The sequence below is a fragment of the Condylura cristata genome, unplaced genomic scaffold (assembly GCF_000260355.1).
Source record: "Condylura cristata isolate star-nosed mole 26May11 unplaced genomic scaffold, ConCri1.0 scaffold00023, whole genome shotgun sequence".
NCBI classification, from domain to species: Eukaryota; Metazoa; Chordata; class Mammalia; order Eulipotyphla; family Talpidae; genus Condylura; species Condylura cristata.
In genome coordinates this window covers 6,367,037-6,382,800 of record NW_004567124.1, presented here as the reverse complement: position 1 = coordinate 6,382,800, position 15,764 = coordinate 6,367,037, and the positions used below count along the sequence as shown (strand labels likewise).

The window sequence follows — 15,764 nt, the reverse complement described above, 5'->3', positions numbered from 1 at the left end:
GAATGAAGGGGACATGAAAAGGGAAGCCATGGAACGCCCCAAAGATTTGGCTATACCAAGCTTCCCCTTGGCTAGACATGCCAAAAGTGAGCTGTGCTAAGGAACCCATGGCTATTGAAAACCCAGCCTTCAGACTGCGGGCCCAGGGTGCGGCTCATCCGGGGAGGCACGCCAGCTGACCAGGCCTCTGACACCACCTGTCCAAGCAGGCTTTGTGGGACTCACCAAGGCACATGCTGCACAGACACTGTTTTTTAAAACTACATGCAGAGGCCCTCCCTGGTGGTGTAGTGGGTTAGGACGCAACACTGCAAACAAACTGCAGCTACTTCTGTGCAAGTTCGATCCCCGCCCTGGAGCTGACCCACATGGGCGGCAGACCTCTCCTGACCTGCCTGCTGCTCCCCTCAGCAGTATACTTCATCAGTTGGCCTGTCCTGCTCCCCACTCTGTCTCTGGTGAATCCTCTCACCCCCCACACCTCTGGCCTGTACCCCAGTTCTATATACAAACATAAATCTTTAAAAAAAAAAAAAAAACCATGCAGAAGTTACTGCGGTTAATAAGATACAATGCCTGCAAAGGCACCTCTGGTTTATGGCAGCTCACCACTGTGTCCCCTCCCTCCCCACTCAGCAGATATTAAGAACTCAGCTACTCTACTCTAGTGTGGGGTACTCAGAATGATTTTGTGTCAATCTCTCATGGAGATTGAGAACCTAAGGTGATTCTGGGCAGGTTACAAGTAGCCACAAGGACCCACGCCTCTGGGATTGGCAGCTATGTTCCGCTCGTTCTGCGCAAACAGAACCCCTGTTGGAGGTTCTTTTATGTCCTAAGAGTTACCTGGAACTTAAGACAGTGAGAATTAAGTGGGGAGAAGGATCTAGGGTTTCCCCCAATTCTAGAAGGGGATGTACTCTTGTGAGAAAGGGGCTGATCTTGCCTGACCAGAAGCCTATCTACAGCTTCTAGCGGGCATGGTGCCATCAGTGCTCTGCCTCAGGCACTTCTTTCCCGCAGCTGAATGGGGCTAATAATTTCCCTTAGAGAGTCCTCTGACCCCTCCTCTTAGTCCCAGGAAATCTCCTGGCTTTATTTTTCAGAACCCTAAACATCCCTATCGGTAGCTAAACCAGGCTAAGAATCCCTATCTTGTGACCACAGTACCCAAGTTCATGCCGCCAGACCGGGAGCAACTCAGCAGCCCACACCCTTCATGGGCTGGGTCTCTCCCTCTCCTTCCTGGGTGTCTACCCAGGGGCTCAAGTGCAGCCTATTTCAAGTGGCAGACAACTCGGTCCCTACCTGGTATGTGAGGGTTCTGTTTTCCCTGCCAGCAGTAAAGACAGGAAGACAGGGGCCGTGGTTTAGTCCTACTTCTGACCTGCCTCTTCTAGCCACTCCTGGTGGACAAGGGTGTCACCGTGGTCATCTGCATCTCTACTGCCCTGCACAGTGCCTGACACAGAATAGGTGCTCAGGTGGATTGCTGTTGCTGAATTTTGCCCTTTACTATTGGGCCTTACAGGGGTGGGTGCAGAGTAGCTGCCAGATAAAGATTAGAGATTGAGTGAATAAATGCTAGTTGAATGATTATAAGGCTCTCCCTTAAAATTCAACCCTATATCCTTGATCTATTGGTCCTACTGCCCTAAGAACTTAGACAATTCCCTTCTCTCCCCCCCCCCCAACCATTTCCTCACCTGTAGCCCTGAGTTGCCCAGGGCTTATGGGGGTAATGGGGGAAGAGGTACACACAATTTAAGACTCAGAAAAACCAGTGTTGAGCCAAGACTGGGAGTCAGCAGGGAAGGGGGAGGGGTCCTCAAGTGAGATGCCTGGGCCCCATCCTGTCCTTAAACCTTGCTCCCCTTGGCATGACAAACCTCAGGACATCAATTACTCCTTTGAAAAGACTTCTGGACCACGTTGGGGGAAATTAGCTTTAGAACAGCAGAAGCCTTGCTGAAAGGTTGTCCATCAAAGACAGAATTTTGAAACACCAGGTGTCATTAAAATCTTACCGGCTCATTGAAATTAGGACAATGAAAAATTAAAGCAGATCTCCACTTGGCTCCAGCTAAGTGTCTGGGTGCCAGTGACCAGGACTTTCTCTGTACCTGGGGCAGCAGAACAAGGGTGCCAGGTCACAGCTGCCCCGCAGAGGCAGTGCCCTTGGCCCCCACTGCTCAGAGAAACTCTGTGTGCAGACTCCCCAGTACCTGCTGTGGGTTCTCTATCTGAGCACTGCACTGTAACAATCACAGAGTCTCCTGCATGCTGTCAACCACCTTGCCCTGGTTAATTCATATATCACTACTAAGTACTTCCTGTATTCATGGCTTCCATCTGCTGGCCACTTACATGTCAGGACTGTCAGCACCTGTCAGCACGTGCTAATACCTGTTAGCACATACAGGTATTCACTCATTCAAACTTCAAATGTGTGGCAGGGCAGCAGAGTGCAGAACTGATGGTCAAGATGGGGAGCCAGGTAAAATAAAAAGTTGCTCAAAGTCATATTCAGTAACAAGTGAGAGAAGGACTGAGAAAGGAGGAGGTGGGTGTGTCTTGATTCCTTAAACAGTCTCCACATGACAGTTGTTCAGTAAATACTTGTTCACTTGAGTTGAAACGGAATACAGAACCGAAGCCCAGATATAAAAGGAAGGAGTGAACTTAGGGCGGAGGAGTAGGATGAGAGAAGTGGGAGGATACCCAGAGCGCAGTTCCACAGAACCAGGGGGGTGGAGGCTGAGGGGGGTTACCTGTCCAGCCCGCCAGGCAGCAGCAGTGGCCTGTGACGGGATCACAGCCATCGGCGTGGTTGCAGTCACAGCGCTCGCTGCAGTTCAGACCGAAAGTTCCATCCTGTGGAGAGAGAGATGATCAGACCCAGACACCATCCCCGGCGGTTCAGAGATTGCTGTTGGGTTTTGATGACAACTCGGAATCACTACCTCACAGGGATTCAGAGACTGGGGCTGGGACAAATGGGGACATTTTTGGTAATGGGATCAACATGGCCATGAGGCCACTCCAAGTAATCATTTGGCTGCATTAACAGAAGTATGGGGCTTAGAAAGACAGAGGTGACAGTCCTGCCCCACTGGCCAGTGGTCCAGCTCAGAGGCCAGAGTTCTTTGATGATTATTAACTAAAACTGTAAATAAACAGGCACTGTGCAAACTGTAACATTTTGACTCTACTAGAGGAATGGCTATGATTTATTCTTTGATTTTAGGGGAGAAGGTGACAGCCAGCATTTGTTGTGTGCTCATTAGGTATCAAGAGCCAGATAGAACTCATTTCTCTGAAGGCTCCCAGTGGCTCTAAGACATGGTGCCAACATACTCACAGTTGAAAGATGAGAAATAGGGTTAGAGAGGTGAAGTCACATGCTTAAGGTAACGTAGGCGGGACATGGCAAACTACCTAGTTCTGTCGGGTGGTTTCACTTATTTCTGACACAGACTAGGAGTCAGTGGCCTGGGTGAGCTTGCTCTAACCCTATATCACCCTGCTCATAAAGGTATACACTGCTGGAACCAGAGGAAGTATAGATATTACTCCTCAAGGAATGGCAACACTGATGGATTCGGAGGGGCTGTTCTCCGGAACTGTGTTGTGAAAGATTCGAAAGCCACATCTGGGCCCACCGGGAGGATGTGCCAAAGTCAGTTAATAACTGTGATCTCAGCCCATTTCATATGCTAATGTCATCCCTCTGCCTGCTTGAAATGTATAAAATAAACCTCTGCTGAAGGCAGAGCAGGAAGACTTGCACCTATCTCCCATTCCCATGTCATCCTCACGCCTGCTCCCCTTTTTCCCCCCTTTTCTAGGAATCTCCACTCGCCGACGCTGTTCCCATTTCTAGACCCTGCCTGTTCTGCCCCCCAATAATCTGTGATCGGGGACAAAGAGTCTCCAACAAATAATGTTTACTTAGAGCAGCCAGGGGAAAGCGATGCCAAAGCAGCCTCTGCCAAGAATTTGCCACTTAATAGATGAGTGGGCCGAGGCCCCAAATACAAGGGCTGAGACGGAATTCAATGTCCCACCGCCAGCGTCTCTGTGCATCTCTGTGGATAAGACCACAGGGCAAGGCCCGCCCTGCCGCGCCCACCCGGGCACTCACCAGGCAGGGCAGCTCGCAGGTCTCTCCCAGCCAGCCGGGGGTGCAGGAACAGGAGCCGTCTGCAGGGCTGCAGGCCGCCCCGTTGGCACAGGCGCAAGTCTCATTGCAGTTCAGGCCCCAGGTCCCGCTGGGACACGGCAGGGTACAATCGAGGCCCTGCCACCCTGTGGGCAGAAGGGGCCTCGTGTCGCACCTGGGGCTCACTCCCCAACTCTAGGCACCCCTAGACCACTGCATCACTCACGTTCCGCAGGGCCTGCTCAGCATCCGCACAGCCGGGCGGGCGGGAGAGGGACGAGCCAGTCCGGGCTCCCTGGCTCTCACCACATCTGCCCTCCTGTCTGCGTCCCCCCTTTACCTGTGTCCTCGCCCCCAGAACTCCAGAACTCCTGGCCCTTGCCCCCTCTGAGCGTAGCAGCTTCTCCCAGGCCTGCTATGGTTCCTCATCTCCAGGTGTCTCCTGCCCTTGTAGGTCCCTTCAGCTGTTCTAAAGCCACTGTCGCTAGTTCCCTGTGTCACCTCCTGCTGTTGAAGTCCCGGGCCTGGGTTTCTGGCTTCTGGGACTAGAACCCAGCATCATGGCTCCCTGACCCTGCCTGTGGGTGGGTGGGCCAGGAGCAGCCCCAACCCCTCAGCTGACACCTCTCCCTGTGCACATGTGGGGGCAGCGGGGTGGATGAGGGCAGCACGTTACCTTCCTTGCAGGTGCAGGAGCCGTCCACTGGGGAGCAGGTGCCACCGTTGTTGCAGCTGCAGACGGACGAGCAGTTGGGGCCGTAGGTGCCTGTGGCACAAGGAGCTGCGCAGACCTCTCCCTGGAAAAGGAGGTAAACTTTGGATCCTGTGTGCCCCACGCTGGTTACTGGTAGGCAGTGATGTCCCTTGATTCACAAGGTGCCCAGGTTCAAATCCCTGGAATCTGTGACTGTACAACCACACATGGCAGAAAGGATTTGGCCAGTGTGACTAAGGACCTTGAGATGGGGAGGTAGCTTGGATGATTCAGGGGGGCCTGTCTCATTACATGAGTCCTTAAATGCAGAATGACCAAGAGGGTTGATCAGGACTTGTGAGTGCCCTCCACTGGCCTGTATTGACTTTGGAAACAGAGAAAGGGAGTCGCAGGCTAAAGATGTCGCGGCCTCTAGAAGCTTAGCTCGACCCCCATTTTATTATTTATTGATTTAGTTATGCATATAGGAGCTGAATTGCATAGGGTTGTACAGGCCAGATTATAGGGTGTGTGTGTGTAACAGAATTCACAAGAGACAGAGTGGGGAGCAGAACAGGAAGACCGACTGAAACACACTGCTGAGGGGAGCAGCGGGTGGGTCAGGAGAGGTCTGCCACGCCATGTGGGTCACCTCCCTGGCCAGGGATCGAACTCATGCAGGAGTGGTTGTGGATAGCTTCCTAGTGCTACATTTTAACCTGTTACGCCGCCAGGGAGGGCCTTCAACCCCTCATTTTATAGTCAGCAAGAAAATGGGGACCTCAGTCCTATACCCTAAGTACTGAATTCTGCCAACAACCTGAATAAGCAGGATTCTTGCCAATACCCCCCAGAAAGGACCCAGGCTGCAGACACCTTGACGTTGGTCCTCTCACCCCCATACCAGACATGACCTAAAGCACCATGAGATAATATGTGTTGTTTCAAGCTACCAGATTTGTGATAATTTGTTACAGCTGTCAAAGAGAGAAAGGGAGTCACAAGCTAAAGATGTCGTGACCCACATGGTGCGGCAGACCTCTCCTGACCCTCCCGCTGCTCCCCTCAGCAGTGTACTTTGTCGATCTGCCTATTCTGCTCCTCACTCTGTCTCTTGTGAATTCTGTTACACACATGCACCCTATAACTCTGGCCTGTACAACCCTATGAAATCCAGCTCCTGTGTGCATAAATAAACCAATAAATAATAAAGTGGGGGTTGAGCTAAGCTTCTAGAGGTCACGACATCTTTAGCCTGTGACTCCCTTTCTTTGTTTTCAATGCAGGGACCCATGCCTGTTGGGGGAGGCCTTGGCCTCCACAGCACAGCTCCAGGATGGGCAAAGTCCCCAGAGAATACCACCCCTATTTGGTATGAAGTCACTGGATCACAGATTTTAATGTTTTGCTCCCCATTTTTGCTAGATCCTCACCAGCAGACCCATGACACGGAACTATCCTCATTACCCAGACCTCTGAGAGTTAAATGCAAATAATCACGATAGTTAACGGTTGTCGAGTGCTTTCTCAGTATCAAGCATCACACATTAATCATCTCATTGAACCCTCACCATATTCTCCAGAGACAGGAGCTATTATCCCAGCATTGTTCCTTCAACTTAACAAGCTGTTGTATACAGAAATTAGGTACCGGCCCAAGTCACGAACTTAAAATGGTTGCTGCCTATGTGGATGCAGGCCAGCCACTTAGCAGCTCTGTTATCAGGAGTCAAAACCCAGCCTCCTGGAAACGATTCTCTGAGATGGCAGTGGGTGGGCTTTTGGGAGGAACAGGACTGGACAGAGGAAGAAGGTCAGCTGAGGTCCAGTTGCCACAGCCTCACTGGATCCACCAGGAAGCGCTAGAGCTGGGAAGGGCTCTAGAACCTTCATTCCCCACCACCACTGGCTCAGGGAAGTTTGCATCAAACCGCACATCAACCAAGTTCAGGTCAACTAACACTGTTTGACTGAGGGAAGTTTCTGGAGAAGGACTCTACTGGGAGGCGCTGCATGTCCCACAGCAGGAAGAAGGCAGGAGGGTCTGGTCCTGAGGGGAGCCGGGTGGCACACAGCTCCAGGAAGGAGTGCAGGGGCAAGTCTCCAGCTGTGCCGGGGCCTGGCCCAGGATGTCAGAGGCTAGAGAATGGGCTCTGCAGTCCTTTTGCTTCCACTAGTTGCCCTTGAGGGCATTCAGTTAGGGAAGAGCGGATGGGCAGAGGCGTGGTCAGGAGTGCCAGGGATGAGAGAGCGGCATCCCAGGGCTTATGCTGTAGGAAGGGTTTGTCTTGGGAGGGGGAGGGGGAAGTTTGACAAGGGAGCTGGGAGCCTGAATGCCAGGGGAGGGAGTTTGGGGTTTCTTCCCCAGTCCCCAGCACATGGCTTCTCCCCACTCATTTGGGGGCTATCTCCGCTGCAGCATGTCACCCTCTGGATGCCAAGCCCCCAGTTTCCTAATGGCTGGAGAGGGCATCTCCAGCCAGCTTCTCGGGGTTTATGGTGGGGATGGCGACACAGGGTGGTGAAGACTAGAGCTCAGCTGTGCGACACTGGATACGTTGCTGCCCCTCTTTGAGTCTTTCTTGGAAAATGAAAGGCTTGAGGAAGGGGAGCTTACCTCAGCTCTCAGGGGCCAGGCAGCTGCCTCACCTCCCGTGTGGGTCACAGAGGTCACCAGTGCAGCCCCTTGGCGACCGCTCTGTTCTGCCCGCAGAGTGCTGTGAGTTAGCTGGGCCAGGCTTACCTTCCCTCGGGGCAGAACTGTGCCCCGGGGAGGCTGGGCCGGGGAGGAGAATGGGGGATGCAGAGTCCTGTACCAGAAGGTTCCATGGTTCCCAAACTTTCCCCCAGCAGTGCCTGGCAGGCCCTGACCAGCTGGAATATGTCAGCACTCCCATTACCCAGAAAGTGCTAATTTCTCTGAGACTATAAATAGACCAGAAGAATATATTTAAGCTCTGAGGGCCTTGGCCCAGGTGCAAATTGCTTGCAGTTTATGATTTTCTCTGCAGGAATTTACTTTAAGAGAGATGGGTTATTCTCCTGGTGTCCTCCTAAGTGTCCTTAATCTAGGTCCTTCCGGTAGGCCTGTGAGCCCTACTACAGTTCTGCTGATGGGGCTTTGAGAAGACCCCCACCCCACCCTGCTGCAAGGATCAAGATTCAGTGGCTTCTGGTGCCATCCTGCTTCCACTACATACTCACTGTGTTACCTTGCACAGATTAGCAAATTGCTTTGGGACAGTTCCTGCATCTATAAAATGCCCCATCAGAGCATTAGAGGATAAAGTTAGTTGTTTATGTGAAGTTGGTAGAACAGATTCTGGCAGGTATAAAGCTCCAGAAAAGCTATTACTACTACCAAGAAATAACATCTCATTAAACAAAATACACAGAACCCCAAGGTTTCAGCAGAAGGCTGCTCTGGAGGAAGGCTCCTCTCATTGAAGGAACAAATGAAGAGCCCTGCGAAGGAGACAGGGCAAGAATCCCAACCTCAGCTTTCACCAGTTTCTCCTTCCTGTCACCACCTCCAGGCTGGCTTCCTGGTTCCCCTCCTCACAACTGAAAAGGCCGTGGTCTTGGGGGGTAGAATGACCCCTCACTGAGGGACTACCGTGTGCCAGGAGTGCTCCCAACACGCTGACAGCTCTTAAGCACAAAAAAGTAAATCGGGACACTGACAGTTGTAAGGGCACAGTTCTGCCCCGAGGGAAGGTAAGCCTGGCCCAGCTAACTCACAGCACTCTGCTCCCCCCCACTTCTCCTGACCCTGACCTGGTTCACACTCTTCAACAGACACAAGTGCTAACAGTTAAAGTTTTCATCAAATTCCTTGGCTTCCGGTCTCTGTCCTGAGGATCAGCCCTGCCTGTAGGTGAGTGGCCAACTCTGGTCACTGACTCCACCGTGAGCCAGTAATCAGTCTAACTTCTGAGGTCCAGACCGACAGTTTTGCCTACCTCAGGGTGTCCCGTCGCCAAGTGTGATTCCCAGGGGGCCACTGGGTAGCAGTCCTCCAACACACGAGCCATTATCTCACCCTATACCTTTCCAATTTGGGGGGACGCTTACGGGCCTGTGTGGTGTCCAAGTCCATAAGGATCAGTATTTACGCCCATACGTGCCCATGTAGTCAGTTACACAGTTGTGAACCTGTGACTGAGTGTCCTGGGGGTGTCTGTTTATTTACCTGTGTGGATCTGAATAAACATGTGCAGCTCCTTTCTCATCCTTTCCTGTGTATGGAGCTCAGATGTACATACAGCCCCCCAACCTACACACGCCTGGTCCTGGCTGGCCACGTGCCTGCCTCCAGCCTGGCCTTTGCGCTCCGGGAGACGGGGATCTGATTCTCCTCTGGTCTGGATTCTCAAGGCTTGGGATCCTGCTGCTACCTCATGGGCCCCCAGTAGAGGAGGTTTACTTGAAATGAGATGTGTGCATATACATCTGTCTTCTACCACAGACAGAAAGAGAAAGGTGGGGCACTCTTCCTGTGCTAACTCTCATGCCACACAACCCAGCAAGAGTTTGCTGAGCGGGGCCAACTCTGAGCCAGGCCTGGGAGTGGCTGCGGGGTGCACAGGCACCCCTGAGATTCAGCTGAGACTCAGTCTCTGCTCTTGCGCACTTCCCAGGCTGTATCTCTCCGAGACATGCATGCCTGTATCCAGATGGGTTTGTCTACGCACTTATTGTCTGCCCCATTCAGACTGGATTCTTCATGCGATCAGGGATCTATTCTGTTGGCTGCCACAGTGTCCTAGTAGACGTGTTCTAAAGATAGTGGGGACTCTAACGGGTCTGGCTGCTGTAACTCCCACCACATAGAGAACACAGAATTCTGACTGGCTTCAGGATGGGTCCCATGCTCCTACACTAACCCTGGGCCTCTGTGTGGCCCTTGTGAAAAGGGAAAGCCCCAGGTAGTCTAAGGTTCTGGGTGGCACCATGCCAGCCCTTCCCAGCCAACTGAGGGCAAGAGGCAAAGCTGGAAAATGACCCTGAATTGAACAGGATCCTAGAAATGCTCCAATCTATCGTCTTCATGAGGACCCAGAGGCAGAACTGATCTCATCAAGTGCCTTAAAGTCACGGCTGTTGGTCTTTTCACATCTTTTCAGGACAGGAAGAGCCCAGGGTCGTGCGCTCAGACGGAGGTTAAGGTGCATTATTCGCATGGCATCTCGCATAGATCTGTCTTCTTGCTTTTACGTAGCCGCCACCCACTCTCTCGGCCAAGAACACCCTCAGACCCTTTATTAGGCTAGGCCCCTAAATCTCCAGCCAGAATTCCTGGCGCTCTTACAGCCTTCTCTCCTGACAGACCTGTGCTGCGCTGGTAACTTACAGGCCTTGGTTTCCTTACAGTTATATGCTACTGTTGAAATCAATTCATTTCTCCACTTTTCCATGAAGGATGCTGGTTGGTATCCCCCTCTTTACAAAACGCTCTCATTTCCAAAGACAGTGTTGTCACTGTGCTGTCTCAGGCTAGTCACGTACTGCAAGGGACCGACCTGACTTGGCCAGTGATCTATGGCCCGTGACTCCTGTGGCAGTGTGAGGACCATCAACTGGACCTAGCAATCCCTAAGGTGTCACCTACACCCGATCGGATCTGGTCAGTACACCACACTTGAGCGATCACACAGAGTTCATTTAATTCTAGTTAAAAGCAAAAGCCCACCATGATGCTTTGTTAGCTTTGTCACAGGTCATAGAAGGTTGCACTTTTAATTGTGAAATGTTTAAACAGCAACCTGCTGGCATCTTTACAGGTGTCCAGTTGGGAACTGCCGGCTGCCCCAGCAGCTGCAGGCCTGCACTAGGGGTCTTAACCCAAAGGAGCAAGGAATGGTGGGAACATAGGCCTAGGGCAGCCTTTTGGGCCTCTAGGAGTCACACCAGCTTAGTGGCCACATACCCCTTCCTAATGCCAGGGGACAGCCCGTCATGCCAGAGCTGCAAGGGCAGCTCACCTGGCCCAGCGCCCATTTTTTCACAGGTGAGGAAACCGAAGCCAAGAGAGGGAAAGTGACTTGCCCAAGAGCACAGTGTTCAGCAGAGACGGCTTTGAAAAGCAAATCCCTTGACTCCTATTTTAAGCAGTAGACGCGAACAGTCAGATGTAGGGAAACTGCAGTGGCCTACAGCACGCCCAACACACACACACACACAAACACACACACAGCTTCCTTAGAGGACACAGCAGTGGCCTACAGCACGACACACACACACACACACACACACACACACACACGCAGCTTCCTTAGAGGACACAGCCCTGGCCGTGAGGTAAGGTCACCTGTGCAGGTGCTGCCTGGGAGTCTTACGTCCTTAGCCATCCCCACCTCACCTCCGCTGCCCACGTCCCCTCGCACAGGGGCAGATCCCCAGGCTTCCAGCTTCCGCTGGGGGAAGCCTGCCAGTTGCTCTCAGCATCTTCATTCTGTGAATGGAGGACAGATGTGAACTCTTCCTTGCATCCAAAGGCCTGTTAATTATAGATGCAGCATTGGCTATTAACATCTTGAACTTGATTTGAAAGAGCCATTGTGGAATGCAACCCCCAGAACTGGTCCTGCGAAAGAGATGCAAATCTCCCCCCACCAGCCTCCCACCTGCCTCCTTCCTGCCCAATGTGGTGACACAGGCCCAGACCCCAGTGGGTAATGAGTTATGTGTTCTATTAAATTTGTTGCAAATGCTGTTTATTGAATTTTCTCCCCTGCAATATGCTGCTTTGTAGTTTGGCCCAGTTTGGGAAAATTAATCAACAGCTGGGCTTCTCATGTTGATCATCCGTTTTTCTTGCAATGGGCAGAAGGTTAATGAGTATTTTTTGGAGTGGAAGAAGAGAGCGGATGGAAAGTGTTTGACCCCTCCCTCACACAAAAGTGGGGTAACTGTGCAAGTCGTCTCTGCATCAGCTTAAATATGCTCTGTGGGTAGGAGGCAGAGTAAACGGAGTGGAACCAGGTTCGCCAGCTCCAGGCCAAGAGTGCTCCTGCCGGCCCGTGGGTGCTCAACGGAGAGGACGCTGGAGTCACTGGCCAGGGAAGTGCTCTGGTCCCTTTGTGTCCCTGGAGAAGTGGGGAAGCTTTAGGTCAGAAATGGCCCTGGCCTCGGGGTCAGTGTAGGGTGCTGAGCACTGGCCCCCTGTGCGTGGCCTCACTGGCTCACCCATTCAGACCACAGGCATTTGTTGAGCATCCGCCATGGACCAGGAATCCTGGTAGGGCCTGCACCCCAGTGCCTGTCTGCCAGACTAGCCAGGACTGCAGGTCCCTCTCGGCCCCCACATTCTTTAACTTCCCCCCTGTATTCTCACTTCCAGAGCAACTTTCTTTGCTTCCTGCTCCTTTGTGGCACTTACCACACTGTCATGAATTACAAAAAGTTCACTCTCCCCCACTAGGCTGCAAGACCCATGAGGTTAAGCAGCTGTTTTATTCACCTCTGTGGACCCAGCCTTCACACAGAGCCCCTCACAGCAGGGGGTGAATGCATGTGCTGAATTAATGCAGGAAATGACTTTAAAGCACTTGTGTCAGACACTGTGCCGCCGGGGGAGCCACGGTGAGCAGAACAGAGCTGGTCCCTACTCAGTTGACTGTCCACTGGCAGGAGGGGGTGGGCGGAAGATGAGGGTTTGCACAAGTGGTCACAGACTTGTCCCCTCCCTACCTCCACGTGTTCTAGCTCTTCCAATTGTTTCTGCTCATCGCCCTCCCTATTTCTAGTCTATTCTAGAATTTGTATTCTAGAAATTCCCTGACCGCCAATGGAGGCTGCCTTTCCAATGTCACATCAATGCCAGCAGCACATGTTGTAATATGTTTTACTGTTTAAAAACCTCTTGCTAGGCAACAGTCTGTTCTTTACCCAGCAGGGGGTGAGCCCTGACTACAGTCCTCCTCCTGCCCACTCTTCTTAGTCACCCCCCCACACCCAGCTCCAAGGGCTCAAGCAGTGGGGTTCCCAAGCAGGGAGCCTCATTTATGATTTTCCAGGGAGAAAGAGTGACACGTGGCCCACAAGGAAGAGAAAACAGCTTGGACCGAACGCCAGCTACGGCCCCTCCAATGCCGAGCAAACCTCCCTGGACCTAATTAGTGTGTCACTGATAAAGCAGCAACTGTCAGCAAATTCATGTTGGGGAAAAGAATCTCTGCATAAGGCATGAGGAACGAGGGCCTGAGACATGAGATGGGAAGAGGGTTGGAAGTCACCTGTCACATCCTCTATGTGCCCGGGGCCTAGAAAGCGAGCCATTCTGTTTGGCTTCTATGGGGGATGAGTGAAGAAGGGTTAGGCCTGGAGGCCCTATGTCTGTCCAAAATGAGTAGGCTGCCAGGAACCCGAGGCTGCGCTGGCCAGTGGTGCAGGCTCCACACTGCACAATTAAAAGTGCCACTTACACAACAGTCATAGTGTATATACACACACGAGCTTTCTGGCAGATGTCAGTAGAAAGTTTTGAGAAAGGAGTAACTTTTTTCTAATTTGCACAAATACCCTATGAGACTCCAGTGCAAGAGGCTTCTCTAAGGAACAGATGCAGAGACATTTCAGAAAGGTCTGCGAGGTGGGAGTAAACATTTGTGTTTAGGTCCTGTCAGTTACCTGGGGCCTTCTGGGGACTCAGCTGCTGTGCTGGCCAAACAGTACCTTCTATCCTCTTGAAGCCCTCTCACCTGCTCCAACCACTCCCTTTCCTGAGAGTATCCCCTGACTTCAGGGAAAGCATCAGTGGCTAATAAGGGCTGGTGGGAGGGGCACTCTTGGGACATATTTTTAGGAGCATTTTAAAGTCCAAAAGACACTGAAACTTGAAGAAATGACACTTGGCTGGTTGAGTGACAGTGGGGAGGAGCATTTGGCTGGAGGTTGTGCAGACACCCATCAAATAGTGTAAATGCTCTGAGGATGATAAAACCGGTCACAAGAGTGACGACGGAGCTGCTGCTGGTACTGATGACAAATGGGGTGCTGTTGGTCTCACACACTGGAGGTCTCAGCTTCAGTGAACAGGAAGGAACTTTCTATGACAGCTTTGTTTTCCCATTTTGGGCCTCATCTCTCCCTGCCTCCCCAAGGCTGAGCCCAGTCCAGCTCTCTTGCTCCCTGTACAACTGGGACAGTGAAGGGAGATGATTCCCCACAGAGGGTTGGGACTCTGCTCCCTCTGGGAACAGAATGAAGTCTCCCTGCAAGGCCAGGTGGACTCTTTAGGAGTATCTGGGCAAACAATGGCAGCATATGGCCCAAATCACTGTATCAGTCTCCATGATTTCTTTCGTGGTTTTAAAAAGTACCCAGACACACTGAATCTCAGCTCCCGGGAAGCCTTCGCTGTATATCGGGGAGGGCGGAAGATGAGGGTATGGACAAGGGGACAGGCTTGTCCCCTTCCTACCTCCATGTGTTCTAGCTCTTCCCATTGTTCCTCATTTATCCTTTTTCTACTGTGTGGGAGCAAAAGCCTGGTGCCCCCAAATATGTCTTTGGGTGAAAGGTTTATTTCATAGGAGTGCTCTGAAAACAGGGAGATTGTCTTTGTAAAAGACAATGATATGAACAAAAGAAAAAGTTTCTTTGTAAGGGCATCTTCCTCACTGTACAGGGAAGACCTAATCTAATCTTTTCAAGAAAGACAGAAATAAATATGCATTAGTTATCCCTTTGATGACCCAGCAATTCTACTAGGAATCTATCCAAAGAACCAAAATCACGAATTAGAAAGGAAAGCTGCACTCCTCTGCTTATTGCAGCACTATTCTCAATAGCCAAGCTCTAGAAACAATCCAAATACCCCAAGACAGATGAGTGGATTAAAAAGATGTGGCATATAAACACAATGGAATACTACTCAGCAATCAAAAAAGATAAACTCATTTGCAGCAACATGGTGGAGCTAGAAAGGATCATGCTCAGTGAAACAGACCAGAAGGGAAAGACAAATATCAAATAGCACTTCTGTGTGGAATACAGAGAAACTGAACAAAGGGTCAGGAGATAGACAAAACTTGCAAACTGACCACAGATCTGAGGTATCCAGAGGGCAAGGAGAGGGGTTAAAACAGGGGTGGGAAGAACACAAAGGACTGTAACAGTGGATAATGAATGCTAATGGTGGTGAGAGAACTTGGGAACACTTGAGGGGAGAAATCAAATGCTGAACACAAATTAACAACAATATAAGAAAATTTAGAAAACAAAGTCATTCCGTTTTTACTGTGCCTCCCCTGGTATTCACTCTGACTGATCTCCTCTGCTCACCCCAAACCTCACATCCTTTGTCTTAGCTAGGGCTACTCAAGATGGTGTCTAAAGCAACCCAGGCCACACAGCCTGACTGGGTCTCTTCCAGGTATAGGAGATGCCCCCATGCAATTAGTAAACTGGTTCTTTGTTCCCCTCTCGTCAACCTGATGCTTGTTGGATTATCTGCCAGTTTGTAAGAGGGGTGTGGGACGACTTCCTTTGTGCCTCTACACCTCCAAGGGTGTAGTGAAGATTAATTGAGTGTGTCTATGTAATGCCCTTACCCTAGCTCTGGCCCAGAGGAAGCACTACAAATGCTCTAGGCGTGCTATCCCCACGGCCCAGTAAAGGCCCAGGCCCGCTGCAGGGGCTGCTGTTTTAGAGACCAAAAGTTAGCCACTTGGTGCCTTCTGTCATGCTTGCCTTGTTTCACCCTCACAACATCCTGCAACACCTCTCCTTTGAGGTGGGCAAGGTGAGGCTCAAGAGGTGAACCTCACCAAAGTTCCCCGTTGGCGAGCAGAGCTGAGATTCAAACTCAAGTTTCCTTTAAAGTCCTTCAAAGTCCCTGTTCTCCCCTCTTCTGCCTAGCAGCCTCTATTGAATAAAGAGCCAACCACAGGGTGGGTTGGCGCA

General features: G+C 51.4%; 1 protein-coding gene across 8 annotated transcripts in view; it reads right to left on the bottom strand.

Moving 5' to 3' along the window:
* MEGF11 (multiple EGF-like-domains 11) overlaps window positions 1–15,764 on the bottom strand; it is a 208,855-nt gene that overhangs the window by 23,418 nt on the left and 169,673 nt on the right. For all 8 annotated transcript variants that reach the window (XM_004687655.2, XM_012728728.1, XM_012728729.1 and 5 more), the window contains 3 exons: window positions 4,839–4,959; window positions 4,145–4,308; window positions 2,772–2,874 (listed from right to left, as the gene is read on the bottom strand). In XM_004687655.2, the coding sequence (XP_004687712.1) occupies window positions 2,772–2,874; window positions 4,145–4,308; window positions 4,839–4,959 (388 nt within the window). The remainder of the gene's footprint in view (window positions 1–2,771; window positions 2,875–4,144; window positions 4,309–4,838; window positions 4,960–15,764) is intronic.